The sequence below is a fragment of the Poecilia formosa genome, unplaced genomic scaffold (assembly GCF_000485575.1).
Source record: "Poecilia formosa unplaced genomic scaffold, Poecilia_formosa-5.1.2 Scaffold310, whole genome shotgun sequence".
Lineage (NCBI taxonomy): Eukaryota > Metazoa > Chordata > Actinopteri > Cyprinodontiformes > Poeciliidae > Poecilia > Poecilia formosa.
The window spans coordinates 105,459-123,453 of record NW_006800249.1 but is presented as its reverse complement, the minus strand read 5'-3'; the positions used below and the strand labels follow the sequence as shown (position 1 = coordinate 123,453).

Here is a 17,995-nt window from a genome sequence, read left to right as displayed (position 1 = left end):
ACCCCCTGTGTCACTTCCTCTTCCTCTCTCTCTTTACAGTCTGGTTTTTGCTTTCTTCTCACACCTGCAACCTGTTAGCTCATCAGCCCAGGTCTTATGTTCAGCATTCACTTCCCTAAGTACTTAAGCACCTCGTTCTCAGTCACTCCTTGCTGGTTCCTCCTGTTACATCGCTGCTTTACCCTGTGTACGCCCTGATAGGTATTTTCTTAACCTACACGTGTGGGAAGACACAAGTTTCAACATAGCATTGGTTCACACACACAGTAGAAAGCTAAAACCTTTGAATGAAAAACAAACTAGTAATGTACAACTACTAATGTACCAGTGATAACAACACATAATAATTCTTACACTCCCTATATCTCCTTGTTGGCTTTTTTTCATTATGATTTGTGGAGCCATGTCATTGTGCTTTGCCAAGTGTAGAGTCAACTATTAGAAGATTTTAGAGCACTTTGTGCTTCCCTCTGCTGAGAAGCTTTATGGAGATGCTGATTTCATTTACCATCACAACTTGGCAGCTGTTCACACTGCTAAAAGAAACAGTACCCTCTTTAATCACTTAGTTTTCATTGTGCTTAACAGGCCAACAAACTGACCTGATCTAGAACCTACAGAGAATCTATTGAGTATTGTCTATTGAGAAATCTGTAGGCTGTTTTTGAGGCAACCTGGGATTTCTGAAAACCTCAGGATATGGGTGGTTGCCTCCATGCCACTCTGCATTGATATGGTAATTTATGCAAAAGGAAACACAACAAAGCATTAAAAATTTAGTATGTCTGTTTGTAATATATCAAAAATATAATAATCCCAGTTTTTAACTGACTTTATTTTTTCATTTATTCTCTCTAAAAACACACAGACCTGATGAGTGCCTCTTGAGAAAAATTATCTATCACCCACTATAAACACAAATCTTTACTTTAGTCTGGGTGTTTTAAGTCCAAATTTGGACATTTCAACAAAATCTTAAGAACTTCCTTCAGTTTCTCTGCTTTACTGACCTTTAGCTTTCTTCCTGTTTATTCTAATCTGCACAGTCTGTGACCCTTGATCTAATGATAACCATGTGAATTCAGATTAATTGCAGATGATGCTCTTACTGCATGTTGCATATAGTGTGTGAACACAACATGACTACACTGTTTAAGGGCCTTACAAACTGTGATATTGCGCTGTTTTATTCATATAAACTCGTTTAATATTTTTGGACCAGCATCTTTCCATCATTAATCTCGTTTAAGTAAATTTTTCAAATGACAAAATGAAGAGTTTTATGAAATTACAGCATTCTTCGTTGGACATGACCAGCCATCCAGGCTTTCGGCCGCAGAGTTTTTGGTAGTTGCGCGCCCTCCAGTGGTCGCACATGGAAATCTAAACTTCCACCTTTATTTTCAATGTGCCAGGGGCCATTTTGAACCGTATACAGCGGCGTTACCACATGTCTGACTGACTGGTATATTTAACGTGTAAGAAATGAACAACAAGTCGTGAGATGGTTCTGGGGAAAAAAATCAACTGAGAGTAAGCCAATATGCCGACACGATCGTTTTCTGTTGACTTTACTGTAAGCGTTTTTATTTTAACATGTACAGTCTGTTGAATTGGAAAATAGAATTTGATTTCAACAATTTATCATTTTATTTTAGATATAAGGTATTGTGTGTTATTTTCAAACAAACCCCCCAAAAATACAGATGGACGTGCAGGAAATATTTTTTATTTTCCTTCCATTGTCAGTAAGGTTACACCAAAATCTCAGTATTTCTCATTAAATTTTTTTAAACAGATGCCATTTTTGTCTTTTCAGGAAGATGAAAGCATGCGTTATGTTACCTTCAGCCTTCAGAAAGCCACTTTATTAAAGAAGCATTAAGTTAATTTTGACCGAGGCTTCAGATCCGAACCCTTTGAAGTGCTGGCCTCAGTTTTGTTCCGTTTGAAAACTTTCCCTCTCTCCTCTCCTAAACTTGGATCTTAGTTCTTGTCGGAGACCAATTAATGAGGCGGCTAAAGTCACTAATTGGCCGCTTAATTGGCCCCTGTCACCGCGCGCGCTGCAACCCTGCATCCTTCACTTCCTGCCCTCTCACATCACAAGCGTGTCACAATCATTTTAGGGTCACGCTCTCAGACAGCAAGGACCCCCCACACCCCTTTACACGAGCACACTTCCCACACCTCTGGATGCCCCCACCAACCCACTCCCACGATAGCTCTGTGTTTTATGTCTGCGTCACAACAAGTCGGCGGAGGGCGAGAGGCAGAAGGATGATGGCGTCTCTGGCGGCTTGATTCCGGTGCAGCTCAGACAAAATCCGCCTTAATAAGCTTCGGCGGCGGGGAGAGGGGTGAGGTGTGAGAGTGTGGGGGGTGAGGGAGCAACAGCGACGGGGACATGATGAAACGGCACCGCGGAGAAAGGACGGACAAACTAGTCTGAGAGAGACGGACGGACAGTCACAGTCGCCTCCTCCTCCACCTCCTCCTCCTTGCTGACGGTTTGACTGACACACACACTCACACACACTCAGAGCGAGGCGCCTGGCACAGACAGAGACATGCATGCACACCAGCCACTTTTTGCAAACCAGCACGCTGCGCATCGGAGCTGGCAGTAATTGGACATCCACAGCTGATGAGGGCATTTCATGTCCAGCCTGTCCAGGAATCCCAGTGACCCCGACGGAAAGGAGTTCGACTTGACAGGTACCCTTCAGCCGGCCAGCCCCCACTGTTCAATTCTCCATCTGATAATGCCGCTCTGCATGCTGCGTCTGCACTGACATGTGTGCATGCACTGGAACAAATGCTCAGTGTGCAAAAGACAAAACGCCCGAGGAGTCGCTTCATGCATCTATTCAAGTTTTTAAGCTGTTGAGAAAGGAGGCGAGGAAGACGGCGGGCAAAGTGCAAGGCAGATGCTTCAAGTAGCTGCATCCAGTTAAACTGTGTTGCAGCAGTCATCATGCAGTGCTTTTTCCCCTATGTGTGTGTGCGTGTGTGTTTGATGTGTGCAGTAATCATTTGTCTTGCTCTCTGGTTGTGTATACTCACTCTCATCTTTCACTCTGGTGGATACAGGCTGTCGCTATGCTCAAGTCTGAAGAAGAGGAGTGTGCGTGTGAGTGTGTGTGTTTGGGTGAAATTTTAACCCCTTTGGACTGAAAGCCGGCTGTCTGAGAGGCCGGGGGACGTAAACCCTGTATGTCAGCAACGGCAGCAAAGTATTCAACGGATAAATCGGATTTCCATTTTCACACAAGCCCTGCTTTCTCCTCTCTGTGTCTCTCCTCAGGATGGGGGGAGTCAGTGAGGGAGATGATGTGTTGGCTCGTTGGAGTGATGGACTACTGTACCTTGGCAATGTGAAGAGAGTAAGTGTGTTGGGGAGATACTTTTCAAGTGGTCGTGTGTTGAAAGACTCCCATAATTGTCTCCTCCTTTCTCCCCCATCCTCAGGTCGATGGAGTCAAGCAGTGCTGCTTGGTGAGATTCGAGGACAACTCAGAGTTCTGGGTTCTGAGAAAGGACATTCACTCGTGTAAGAGTAACTGCCTCCTCTTCCCTCTGATGGCGGAGTAAAGCTTTCTGCGTAGGGAGAACTTTTCCATTGAGTAAAATCCATTGTAGCGCAGACTTAGCGGCAGCCAAAGACATTGTTGAAGCCAATTTTTTACAGCAGGTTAAAGTGGACTAAATGTTTCTGATTTGGGCTTGCCAAAATCTTTTCTATTTGCTAAATATCACAACAATAAAAGGGACCTTTCTAGAGATTTTTCAACTTCTTTCAAACTGAGAAGTTCACATACATTTTCTTAGCCTTGAAATGTGTGTGATGAATGCTTTGATTCATCACATACACAGTTGATAGAGGATTGCTTGCTGGAGGTGCAGACATTCAGCCGTGGTTTAGGTAAAGCGCCAGCTCGATGAAGCTTATCGGAAATTGCGTGTGATATGAACGACCCCGACATCTTTGCCAGCAGACCTCCTCTGCTGCCATTGCCAAGCCAAACCCCGTATAGGAGGAGTACAATTCGAAAGCAACGCTGAAAACTGGCATCATCATTCCCAGCTCCTTCTGTTCACTGATTGGCCCTGTTGAAATTCTACTGGAGAAATCGAGGTCAATGGGAGAAAGCTTAGAGCGCAGAAGGGAGATGAGAATCCAGCAGAATTGCTTTCGAAGGCAACATCCAGGCTAACATGTCTGTAACATATAGTGGACTTGTTTTTTAAACTGTGTAAATTGGGTCATACTGTTATCTTTTCTGGAATTGTGGCACTTTCCTCCTGACTGAACTGGTTTAACTGGGTCAGGTTTATAAATTGTTCCCATAATTTTTTCAGCTCTGAAAATATTTTTCTCTGAGATGGGCTTTGTGATGACCACTCCAAAATCCTAACTTTGCGTCCTTAAGACACTTCATAATTAAGTTGGTGCTCGGCTTTTGGTCGCTGTTCATTTGGAAAACCTTTTTATGTTTAACCTCCCAGCTGGTGTCTTGAGATGTGGCGTCACTATTTCCACATAAATCTTCCTTATGGATTTTGTGAAGAGCACCAGTCCCTCCTGCAGCAAACTGCTAACGCAGCATAATGCTTACACCCACATGCTTAAGACTTAAAGTGTGCCGCTGTTTTGCTCCAAATGTAACAATATCCATAAAAGCTAACAGCTCAGTTTTTATTCCATCAGACTACGGGACAGGTATGTTGTTTTTTGAGTAATTGCTCTTCCCTCTCTGTCGGTGCAGGACTTGTTTCGCTGTGAATAATGACTCTCTCTTAACAGCTTCAGTCAGCATCTTCACAAGGTCTTTTGGTTTTTTGTTCCAGGGTTGATTTGAACATTTGACACCAAAACCTGTTAATCTCTGTGACACAGAAAGTATCTCTTTCCTGGACAGTGTGATGGCTGAACATTCGCATTCTGTTTACTCTCTCTGTAATTGTTTCAGCATCTTTCTTGAAAGTGAGTTGTGAAGATACACAATACTCTATTTAGATTTTTACATAAAGTCACAAAAGGAAGCACTGTGTTTTAAATACGTCCACCAGTTTGCCTCCAGTTAAAATGTTATAAATTAACCCATCAAAAGACTCTTGGTGTAACTAAACTTATGAATTTGGAGAAATACATTGAAATGTAATACTTAAAATTCTACAAGTCATATTTTGGCAATCGTAACAGAGCTGAAGCAGCAAAAGTTTAGCCTGATTTAATGTCGCAATAAAACCTGACAACAAAATATTTCTCTCACGGAGCATCTTCACAGCAAACCTCACTAGTTTAAGTAAAGACAAGCTGTCAAAATGTGAATAGATGCTTTTATACCTGTAACTCTTGCCATGTTTTATATTTGTGGTAGCTGGTGATGCAAGTAAACCTTTGATTTTAGGGGCATTCTTGTTCTTTTTCTAGTAATATTTTGAGCTTATTATGAGCCTAATGCAAAATCTCTGTTGTTGTTATATCAGTTAGATTCTAAAACATAAATAAAATCACTCTAACGGGAGTTTATCGTACTGTTTATTATTTATCTTGATCAAATTTAACTCATTGTTGTCACAATACATTCCAATTGATGATGTTAAAAAACTTGTCAGGATTGTTATTTTGAATATTTCATCCACTGTTTGTTTAGATGAAGTTTACTGAGACAAACCTTAGTAAGGAAATTAGAAATGTTTTTTATTTTGCTTGCTGTGTTATGTAGCAACACTCATAAAGTTATTTTAAAAAGAAGTAATAAATAGTTCTTATTTATTGTTTTCACCACAGTACCGCAAAATATAAAAATAAAACTTTAATCACCCACCTCAACTCCAAAATACCAATTTTTAATAAGCCATGGATTCTGCGTCCAGCTGTGAGAGTAATAATAAACTCTCTCATCAGCGTTTTGTTTTAGGTGTTCAGGTATACTGTGCATGAAAAATGACAACAAAGACACAGGAATTTATATCATTAGCATATAATTAGTTTTTAAGAAATTAATGTATGCCACTCCTCAGTGTGTCCTCGTTAGGTTTTGAGTGAATTTATTCATATTTTACAGTGAGAAATTTGTGTAGTAAAATAACATTTTCATCTCCTGCAGTCACACATTTTCACTAAAATTGCTGTGATTTGAATTATTTTGTAGAAAGGATAATTATTTTACTTTGGTTGGTTAAAGTTTCTTAGTTGTAAAAGTTTATAATCCTGATTGGAGCTCTTTTTTTCTCTTGCTGAAACATGCGTCTCATTCATTTTAAACCGCTGACAGTTATGTAGACGTTTCATCGTGTTTGGTTGAATTTTTCTTTTGTTTTTTACTGTAAGCGCTTTGAAACGATCCTGTTTGGTCTGGTTCTGGAGATGCGGTGCTGCTGCAGGGCTGCTGTGTACTTTAGCTGATTGAATCATGCTTTACTTTTGTTTGTCCAAATAATAACAAGTTTTCCTTCTGTACATTGAAAAGTTAACAGGTATTGTATGGCTGCAGTGCACTGCCTGAGTTTATTACTTTTAGCCTCTCGGAGGCAGCAACCACAGCAGCGCAGCTCTGAGACACGTCAGCACATTTAATCTGAACCTCAGACTCTAGTGGACATATAACGGATCAGGGCTAACACAATATTGTGAAATGCACCTTTATTATTTGATCCAGTTAGCAATTTCCTGTTAATGTGCTGTATGTGCAGACAAGGTTTTTAAAATAAGAAATCTGACTAAATGTGAGCTTTTATGGAGAATATTGATACATCTAGGAATCTATGTTAATGATTTAAAAAAGAATAAAGTTTGAATACATATTTTGAATAAATGCATAAATTGACTCAGTCAACTTAAAGTTAAAGAGACATTTTCAGATTTTTCCTGCTTTTTGAACTAGTGTCTTAATTTCTCTGATGTCATCTTGAAATGCTAAATGTACATATATTTACCCACATTAGCATTAAGCCCGTTGTGGAAGCTTCTTGTTTCTGGATTATTAGAGTCAATTAATGAAGTTATTAGACTAATGAGCCTTCAGGGAGAGGACTGTCCTTTGCCACCTCATGTTGAGTCGAAGGGGAGGTTGGACACTTGTTAGGACCAGGCTGAACATCAACGCGTCAAACCAAAGGTGCAGGCGACTGAAATCAATGAGGTGGCAGGGACGTGAGTCAATATACATAAATTAATGCAGTTGACTGCTTTCTCTCTCTCCGTGTTTCTGTCTTCCTCTCACATTTACATCGTCCCCTCCCTTCTGTTTTCCTGTTTCCCTCAGTCGCTGCCGGAGTGGAAGAAGTTTGCTGTATCTGTGACGCCCCGCCTCTTAAAGAACCCCTCATAAATTGTCTTAAATGTCACCACGGTAAGGAGGCGTGCCTCATCATGCTCTGTCAAATGCTGCTTCTCCGTCAGAGCCGGTAGTGACCTTGAAGGTTTGACACAGGATGGTAAATAACAACACAGAAAGCCGCATATCATAAATGATGGCTAAGAGTTGTCGGGTCTGCTCTCACAGGGGAGGGAAAATAAATAAGACATCAAGAGACACAGAACTTATAGATTTAAATCTTTCAGGGCGTCTTCGTTGTCTCTTTATTCTAATTCAGAAATCTACAAATTTGCCAATGTAATTATTTTAAAGATAAAGAAACCAGAACAATTATTGGGAACAAATGTTTATTATTATGGATGTAATTCTGCAAAGAAAACGTCACCTCAAAAATGATCAGATCTTTAGAGAAACTGAGTTAAGATCCCAGCTTCAGAACATTTCAAGATGAACAAGGATGAGCAGCCGTGTCACTGGGAGGAGGAATGTAACCGACTGATGATTTCTGCTAAATCTAGCTTAGCGTTTCATCAATATTGATCTAACAATGAATTCAAACTCTAGACCGGAGAATAGAAGATCAAATAAATGTGACTATTGGGTGTTAGAAGGAGAATGAGAATTTTTTTAACGAAAGAAACAGAGATGGTTTCATCTTTAAAGAGAAATATGGAAGTATCACTGCTAGGATCAGAGTATCTGGAACCAGAGGATCTCAGGAGCATTTCACTGGCAGCGTTTCCATTACAAACGTGCAAATCTTTGTCTGTATTCTGCTAATGTAAAAAAAAAAAAAAACACAATTTTGCAGTTGCGGTGTTTCCATTTAATAAGAAATTATATCAAAATCACATGTAAATAAGCTTGTTTTTAATAAGTCATTAAAAATCATGGCAGCGACAGATGTAAACAGTTACATGAGAGATATTCATAATTCAGCCATGGCGCTAGCGCTCATCATATATCAGCCAGCAGAGGAGACGTCAGCGTCTTATTCTGGCGTCGGAGCAACAAACCCCGCCTACTTTGGATCTGCTGCACCTGCAGCGTTTTGGTGAAATTGTAGGTGACGATTTTACTGAAGAGCTGTGGGTTCAACAGGTTCAGATGACACAACTTTTTATGATAAAAGTCAGATGCTGTGAGAGCTCTGGTGGAGCCAGCTGCACAGTGTCTGACAAAATAAACAAAGCAAACCGTCCTCCTACTACTTCCTGTCACCGTGTTCTTTGTCGTTTTTGCCAGTAGTAACATTGGACTGTTGACCATGTGACTCCTGTGATTTGAAAAAAAGTGTGTCCGTTGTAGTTTTGCGAAATACATATATTTCGATACGGCCGAAAAACCACCTCTTCCTGGCGCAAAAAGATTTTAGTTTTTTCAAAATTACAGCAAATTTAAGCAAATTTATTTTCATAATTTCAATTTGCGCAATTCAAATAGTTAATGGAAACGCAGCAACTGAATGGCAGAAAAACAATTAACCATGACGGCATCATGTATGAGCAGCTTGAAGAAACTAAACATTTTAAAGCTAAAGTGTAAAACTATATTAATTTCATCTATCAAAATAAATACATCCATTTTTTATCTTCTGCTTAATCCGGGGTCGTGTTGAGGGGGCAGAGAAGTCCAATCCTGTGCTTTTGAATATTTTAGATATGCTCTGAGAAACAAATCTGTAAACTGGTGAATTTTCCAAAAATAAATTGGAGTTGCATTCCACAGGAAAATCTGTGAATACTGAACCGTGATTAACAGACCATGTAATAACTCCATGTAATAATATAAGCTAACTATAGCAACAAAGCTAATCTTTCTTAACAAATGTGCAGTCCTTTGTTGGCATTGTTTCTCTGTAAAGCTCTTGATGTCAAACTGCAAAACCCCTTCCATATCTGGTAGAAAATACAAATGTTAAAAACTTTGATAAATGCAGCTGAAATAAATCTAAAGAGCCACCAGGTAGCAGCAGGTCCTGGAGGGAGATTCTACCATCATGTCATCCTCAAGCAAAGATGCTGACCATCTGTTTTCTGGAATAATGCTGGCAAACTCTGCTTCTTATATGCAAATTCAACAGTTGGATGTTTGCATGCTTCTGAAATGAACTCGTAAAGAAGTGAAAATGGAGCAGGCCTGTTATTAGTGTCATCCAGGCTTTCTGTCCTGCAAAGACGATTTAAAGGCTCTGCCTCCTCCCATTACAGGTTATCATCCGGAGTGCCACACGCCGACCATCGAGCCAGAAGCTGACAGCGACTCCTGGATTTGTCGACAATGTGTTTTTGCTGTCGCCACCAAGGTCAGGCTGCTAATCTCCCCGTCTCACATTTTTTTTTAAAAAAGAGCTAAGAAATCCAGTCAAATATATCTATCCACATGGTAATGTGTGAGGCGCAAAATGTGTTTATTGGAGCAAGAATCTCACTGAATTTCTCAGTGTTGACTTCAATATGTTCCGCGCCATGTCAGAGAAATTGCAAGCAGTCAATATTTATATTTATGCTTCAGTGGAGTTGAGAGGAGCACATTAAAAATCAATCCATCACATGTGCTCCGTTTCTGTAGACATGAGAGAGAAGTGGGTTCATTATTAATCGGTCAGTGGAGCGGAGCTCATTGTCCAGATCCTCTGATCTGGTCTCAGACTCCATCTCTCACAGCTGACCTGCGATGAAATGAGACAAAGATCCATCTTCTAATCGAGCCTGATCTGCTTACTGATATGAGAGCGATATAAAAGCGAGCATCTCTGTCCTGAAACTGTCTCTGCAGAGAGGCGGAGCTCTGAAACGCGGACGCTTCGCCCGACTCATGCAGTTCATGAAACTCCGGCTTCCCTACCAGCTGTCGTCCTTAGACTGGGATCCTCAGCATCTGACCAATCAGCAGCAGTGTTACTGCTACTGCGCCGGACCTGGAGAGTGAGTGGCGCCAATTCTGACTACAACACCCTCCATGTTTTGGCTCTTCTGGTAAAAGTGTTTTTGACACAAATGGACCAGATAATTACAGGTGAATTCATCAAAAGCAAAATGATGAACTCAGGAGGAGCTGAGAAGATAAAGAAACCAAAACGAAAGAGCAATGAAAAAGAGTAAAAAATACATTAATAAACTCACCAAGAGGAACAACTTCTGTGTTGATTTGGATCATTACCAACAATGACTGATACAATCTGAGATTAATCTACTGAAATGAAATATCAATTTATGAATTTTTCAGACATTTCTACCAGCAGTGCCATCTGATGCTGTCTGTATGTGCGCTCTCTAACTTCAGGAATCAATCTGGTTATGTAGATACAACTATGGAAAACATTAAGAGACCACTGCAAAATGATCAGTTCTCTGATTTCACTCTTTATAGGAAAATATGTGAGTAAAATGAACATTGTTCTTTTATTCTATGAACTACTGACATGACACTGACCAAATTTAGTATTTATTTATTATATAAATGAAAAAGATGCAGTGATTTCAGAGCTCAAATAATGCAAAAAACCCCCAAAACAAGTTCATCTTCATTTAGAAACAACAATAATAACGTTTTAACTCAGGAAGAGCTCAGAAATCAGTATTTGGTGGAATAACCATGAGGTTTTCATTGTGGTCTGGTGCAGTGGTCTCTTCTTTCCTTTTGGACATGTCCATTTGTTGGTGGGTTTGTTGTTGACGGGTTTTGTTGTTGTTGGGCTGCAGGTGGAACCTGAAGATGCTGCAGTGTGGCAGCTGTGGTCAGTGGTTCCACGAGGCCTGCACTCAGTGTCTGTTGAAGCCGTTGCTGTATGGAGACAGGTACGTTACTCATTTAGGGAACATATATATACAGCTAAAATAAATCATGAACAGCTTAATGAGGAAAAATAAGCATCTGTCAGGTGGGCTGTTTGATGGAGCTCACACTATCATGACACACTTTTTGTATTTATTTCTGTATGTTTAAATGATTTAGCTTAGAAACAATATTTTCTCAACTGTGAAAGTATTTAAAACACACATACTCACTGATAGTAGATGGATTAATTAGACAATTAAAAAAAATTAAAATAAGCACACAATATGAAAGCATGCAGAGAAAAGTCCCTTTAACTAACAGAAAGAAATAGCATTGGGTACCAAAAGTTTGGTAATTTTTAAATAATTTGCAGATTGTAATCTCTTTCAAGAAGGCAGTTTGGTGTGAGATGAAAATGAGAATGTCTTTGATTTGTTTATTTTTCTTCTCATGAAGTTATTCTTATTTTGTTATAGATGCAAGTCAGACCCATCGTAAAGCTTTCTAGTAGAGGTCTGAAGATTTTAGGTGAAAACTCTCTGGTATTTGGATGAATTCATAACTTCATCCAACCTGATGCTGAATGAATTACAAAGTATTTTTGGTCCAGTTTTTAGTGCAAATACATTAGAAGACTAGAAACAAGGCAAAACTAGTTTACAAATAACTTTTCCACATGATCTAGAATCTTGTTTTAAGTAAGTAATTCCTTAATATTTGTATTAATGGAATTATTTCATTTATAATATGGGAGGAATAAGTGAAATAATCTCCCACTGGAACAAGTACTTTTAAAAAAAAAATCAATATTAAGGAATTACTTCCTCTCTAAAGAGTAGAAATTTGGAAGTTGGGAAAATTTAGCTGCAACTCTTGAACTTTATTTCACGTTAATCAGATTCATTATAATAGAAGATTTCTGCAGCTGAAGCTGAATCAACATATTAGTTTGGGCTTGTTGTGTTTTGTTTTCCTTCCAACAGATTTATTTGATTTTCAGTTAAGATTGAATCATAAAAAAAATCTGACATTTTACTTGCAGATCTTTGTTTAGTATCTATAACGAAAAACAAAACTTTTTAAATGGCTAGAAACAGGAACTATTTATCAGTTTTATTACCAAAACAAACAATGAATCAAAGTTCGTAATTAGCACGTTAATCATAGAGTTAGATGCTGGTCTGAGGGAAAAATAAATGTGATCAATATGTCGCCGTGACGGCTTCACTTGTCAACAAACGGCCTTAATTACCTCCAGATTAAATGATTAGTGAGCGTGTATGTTAATGTTCCCAGTGTGACGAGGACAACGGCTCGTCTTCAGCTCAAAGTGACACACTCCAGAGCATCTGCTCCACGTAGCAAAACACATCCATCCACTGAGGTTATCATTACAATTACCCGTCTTTGTGGGGCTTTTTACGCCCATCCTGACACCAAACTGTGCGAGTGGGAGCAGAAAAGAAGGGATTAAATCGAGACTGACAGGATGGGAGGAACATCTGCAGAGCAGGTGATAGAAGAGGAGCGAAGATCGAGTTTACAGTTAGAATAGTAAGCGTGTGCAGCCGTCTCACAGTGCAGGCGCCTCGTTTCTCACTGTGACCTTCATGCAGATAAAAGGATGGAAGTAAGTTTCAGGGTCAGATTTTAAAGCTGAGCGGTATTATCTAAAAAGATACACCTCTCTCTATTTTATTTTTATCCAGAGAAGAAAACAAGACTGATTTTTTCTGCGTGTTTATTTCAGGTTTTATCAGTTCCAGTGTTCAGTTTGTACAAAGGGACCGGAGACAGTCCAGAGGCTGCCCATGACCTGGTTAGAAATGATTTTTAATTTCAATAACGAATCAGAAATGAATTTGGAAATATTTTTAACCACACTAAACAAAGTATTTTTCTCTAACTGCAGGGTGGACCTGGCTCATTTAGTCCTCTACCACCTCTCGCTGTGCTGTAAGAGGAAATACTTTGATTTCGACCATGAAATCCTGTCCTTCACCAACGAGAACTGGGACTCGTTGCTCCTGGGCGCGGTATTGATATTTCCCTGTTTAAGCACAATGATGAAATGATGTGAAATACTTACAGGCTTCCTTTTTTTTCTTTCTTTTACGAGTGAGATTTAAAGCTTATTAAGCAGCATTAAAGTAAAATGTAATAGTCGACCTCTGAGGGAACTCAGGGAAACACTGCAGAGTTAAAGCATTTAGTCCTTTGATGATCTTCTGTTATAAAAATTCGGCTGAAATGACCCTGAGCGTCTTTGCTTTTAGTTTCCTCTTAAAATTGTTCACCTGAAGTTATTTATCTAGTATTTGGGATGTTTATGTATCACTTTCAGCTGAATATTCCACCACATTTTGCCATGTAACAACCACAAACTTTAATTTGGCAGAAAAACTGAGCATAATTCAAACTGGTGAAGTGGAAGAAAAAGGACATGCATTTTAACCTTTTATTCTTACTGAGAAAAATCTGAAAAGTGTGGCCTGCAAACTGAATCAATAGTTTCTTAAAAAAGAACAAAATCACAGGTGTTTTTGACCACTCTGCCTTGCTGAACAGCTCAAACCTGCTCACAGTGGAGCTTCTGTGAACACCCATTTTCAAGTCTCACTGCAGGTGATGATGCTGCCACCACCATGTTTCATGATGAAGAAGGTTTGTTCACAGAGATGTGTCCGACACACACATCCCACCTGAGCTGTGCAGCTTACTAGCTAGATGATCTCTAAAACCAAATGTTGCTCTGGGTTTTATTTTGGTTTTATTATTTTTATTTGGGTTTTATTTTATTTGACATGATCCATAGTTCCAGAGGATTTTCCTTAAAGTTTATTTATTTTATTTAACTGGACTGAATTCTCTCAAACACAAAACATTTTTACTTTTTTCATTTAATTTTCATTAAATTTGGATAAAAACTCACTGAGATTGAAATGGATCAAATTTAGAGTGTACTGAAGTTTTTGAGAACGGATCACAGTAGGTTTGAGATCATAGGTTTAAAAATACTAATGTTCTAATTTTTGATCCACTATATTATTGTTTTTTTATGCCAAGTTATTCTGAAAAATCCACAGATCATCGCCAAATTGTTTCTGGATTGTTGTTGCAGAGAAATTCTGATCTTTAGGTTTAGAAGCAGCTCCATGGTCAGAAAGAAAATTCATCATATGATATCATTTCCAATTTTTGAATTTCTTGTAAAATTTCAGTCAGTTTTTTATGTTTCTTCTTGATCAAATTACACTATTGCTATCCCAGTTTGCTGCCAGTTTAAATAAGCTCTGCTCTGGTGGCAACATGATGCTTTAGGTCACTTTGAAGGTGACATCTCGGAGGTTACTGCGACCTCTTAACTTGAAGGTCTTGATGATTAATTGTCTTGATTTCATTTGGTGGTGAACATTGCTACCAGAGGGAGAAAATTATTTCAAACACATCAGCTTGTCTTTTAGACTGTTCTGGTGATTTCAGATGAACTTGTTCACGGTTTTCCCTCTGATTCATTCAGGTTTAAAATGAGTTTTGTTAGAAGGTGAACTGAGAGCTAATAAAATGTTTTACATTTATTTGATCTGGATCTAAAATAGATGTGGAAATGTCACCAATACTAACTCCAAAGATTAAAACCACAACACTGGTGTCACTGGCCAACATGCAGAACCACACATTGATTTTATGTGAATATTTGAGGCTGTATATAAACTGAGCTTTTTCTGCATATTTTTGAGATTTCTCCTTTCAACTCCAAGTGACATTCTTGAAATGTTTTCTTCGTTCTGTCACTGCAGAACAACAGCTTTTTTCCACTCCCTGCCACGTTGCTACACCAGTTAATTTCTCATATCAGCATCACAACTGTCAGTGGCTGTAAAAGAAAATTATCGTATGCAGTTGGTGTGCGTTGTCCGCTGCGTGAACACGGCTTTGATTTCTTTTCACTCGTCTCCGTCCTGCAGCTGTCTGACACGCCGAGGCAGGACCGCTGTCACAATCTCCTCAACGCTCTCAACTCTCACAAGGACAGGTGAGTTGTCGCGTTTAAGGAGAAGAATAAACACCAGCCGCACATGACCGGAGTGATGAGGAGACGGGCTGCAGCAAAACGTGTGACTTTGAATAAAGAGGCAGGGAAATGAATCTGACAGACTTACAGAGATTATTTTGATTTGTAAGCAGCACAGAATGCTGCTAACCTCTATTAAATTATCAGAACTAAAGAAATGTAACTGCTTCAAGTAGATTTTTGTTGAATGTTGTTTAAAAATAACCTTGCAGCCAAATAAAACAGCATATTTCTCCAGGCGAAGTCTCTTCTAATTATGTGCATGTTAATTACAGAGTCACTACCTTTGAAGTGTTCCCACGTCTTGCTTCTCATCAGGAGCTGAAGAACATTGTGTTAGAAAGCTTTACTGTGCCTTGCAACTGTTCATCCCCATATTCAGCTGCATTCCCACATTTTGTCATGTTCCAGCCAAAATTATTGGGATTTTATTTGATAGAGACTCAAAAACTGTCGTATCATATCAAAGTGGTAAGAAAAGCATTTGTCCTAAGCTCCTGTTGCTCCGATTTGCTTAGATAAAATGCTTAAATTTTATCAGTTTGGTACAACTGCAAACCAGAGCCATGAGGGCCATGGTGAATCTGGAGGAGCTGCAAAGATCAGCAGCTCAGGTGGGCGAATCTATTAGGCTACACAGCAAACGAATGCGACCCAAATCAGATTAATTTTGCCTTCGCTGCTTATTAAGATGTTATGTTTATCCTTTTGTTAAAGAGTTACATTTCTCCATCACTTCACAACTGTGCTGTATTTTGTGTTTGTCCATTACATAAAATACCGATTAAAAAACATTGTATTTGTGGTTGCAACATGACAAAATGAGAAAAACAAAGTGAAGCATGATTACTGTTGCAATGCATTGTGAATTCATTATGATGAAAAGAACAGAAATGTGACTTCTGCTCCTCTGCGCCACACAGGTTTGTCTCTGGAAAGGAGATCAAGAAGAAGAAGTGTCTGTTTGGGCTGCAGGTCCGAGCTCCGCCTCCTCTGACGTCTGATTTGTCGCCTCTCGTCACCGATCCGCCTATCAGCATCACCCACAGGAGAAGGTCAGATTGAGAACAGCAGGTTTCTTTTTGCTGCTTCTCTTCTTTCAGCTGAAACTTTGGAAATCTCACATATTGTCATTAAACGTAAACAATCAGTCAGAATCCCATTGATTTCTAAAAAATGTGTGAAACTTTGTCACTATTTTCCTTTCATAATCATTCTAAATCATTCTTTAGTTTTAGCTGCCCTAAAACTCTGTCCTACACCACTGTAATAAATTACACATGAAGAAATTATGCTGGTGTTTTTTCTTGTTTACTAATTTATGTTTTTCTTGTCCAGCCCGTTGTCACTGCCCTGCCAGAGGAGAGTGGGGGGGTCGGAGTCACGCAAATCAAAGCGTCGCATCATGGAGACACAGGTCAGCGCCTCTGTCTCAGGATAAGGGAGGATGCAGGGGGGTGTGGGACACCAAACTCGTTGATATTTTGTTCCTTTTTCTTTTTTCTCTCTTTGCTGCAGTCAGATAAACAGCTCTCTGCAACTCAAATAACCTGTCAGTCAGACGACGCCACGAAGGTTCATTTCACCGTGGAGATCAGTTTTTACTCCTCTCCTCAGTTCAGTGCCTCTGTTGCGGTTCACTTTTTTTTCCCTGCAGGATGCTAATGTTTGAGGGTACACAGATAGATTAATAATAGCTGTGAGAGACGTGGCGTTGCTCCGGTAAAATGTATAATTCAAATCCAATCTTGCCAAAACCTGCTCTTGTATTTCATCAACACCTGCAGTTCAGCGTCGCGTTTATCATTATCATCAAAGCCAATTCCCGGCGGATCGCTCTGAAACAAGCACCATCACATGTGGTGGTTGCTATTTATACTCTGCATTCTTAACCGTGAATGCTCCTTGTGCTTTTTTCCTCCTACTCATCACTCTGATCTGAGTATGTGCACATACTGTAATCCTGGAACAATACGCTCTGCAGAGCTCTCATTTTTTTTCTCCCTTCTTCTTCTTTTTTTTCCTCTGGCATATCCAGGCCTCATTGTTCTGCTCTGACTGATGCTAATCTCCGCCCGTCTTTAAGGAGCAGCTCTTGGTTGTAGTGAGGAAAGTGAGATGGGTAGGAATGCTGATGGCCTGGGATCACTTCCAAACGCACTTTGCAGTCAATTACAGTTTGGCCAGGTGGCGCTGGCACCTTGACAGTGCAACTCTGACAGAGCACCAGCGTTTAAAGGCACAGACGTTCGCTGGAGGCTCTGAGTAATAGTCCTCCGTCATTAGAGTCATGCTACAGAATAATAATGGGCTCAGCGTGGTGCTATGTCACAGTCCAGCGATGAGAAATCGACCTCATGCATGATGTTTCCTGTGACTGATGGCTCTATCTGATGATCCTGATGCTTGTACTTGTTATGAGTCGTTGGGAGACAGAGAGCTGCCTTACTAACCAGTAACTCTGCCACATGATGGGACGGAAAGGAAACAGATCTGTCAACCCTTTTGGCTCCAACTTCTACAAAATATAAAAAGGATCCAGGATTTTTATCCACACAATTTTGATAATATACCATGGACTTAAAGATAAAATTACTCTACTGTAGTGTACCTTGAAAAAAGTAATTATAATCCATTAGCGTTTTCACATTTTGTCATGTCACAACTACAAACTTCATCGTTTCTTATATTTAAGGGTATTTTCACACCTTGTAGTCCAGAAGACTTGGTTTGATTGGTTCCGTTTCACGCTGCACTGTGTGGAAACAACTGGAAAAATGCTGAAGGAAACAACTCCAAAAACCTCTGAAGA

At 39.6% G+C, this 17,995-nt stretch overlaps 1 protein-coding gene across 3 annotated transcripts; it reads left to right on the top strand.

Moving 5' to 3' along the window:
* The first annotated feature begins 1,368 nt into the window (after nt 1-1,368).
* LOC103152445 (PHD finger protein 1) lies at nt 1,369-17,989 on the top strand. 3 transcript variants are annotated; one of them, XM_016661100.1, is made up of 13 exons: nt 1,369-2,718; nt 3,094-3,214; nt 3,308-3,386; nt 3,472-3,553; nt 7,275-7,361; nt 9,539-9,633; nt 10,107-10,255; nt 11,033-11,128; nt 12,859-12,927; nt 13,021-13,144; nt 15,077-15,144; nt 16,107-16,238; nt 16,522-17,989. In XM_016661100.1, the coding sequence occupies exons 3-13, from the start codon at nt 3,309-3,311 to the stop codon at nt 16,622-16,624; spliced, it is 1,083 nt and encodes a 360-aa protein (XP_016516586.1). In that variant the 5' UTR covers nt 1,369-2,718; nt 3,094-3,214; nt 3,308; the 3' UTR covers nt 16,625-17,989. The 3 variants fall into 3 exon arrangements, with proteins under 3 accessions (XP_016516586.1, XP_016516585.1, XP_016516587.1); XM_016661099.1 differs by lacking the exon at nt 3,094-3,214 and having other exon boundaries at nt 1,379-2,718; XM_016661101.1 differs by lacking the exons at nt 1,369-2,718; nt 3,094-3,214; nt 3,308-3,386; nt 3,472-3,553 and adding an exon at nt 3,563-7,162.
* Nucleotides 17,990-17,995: the final 6 nt, after the last annotated feature.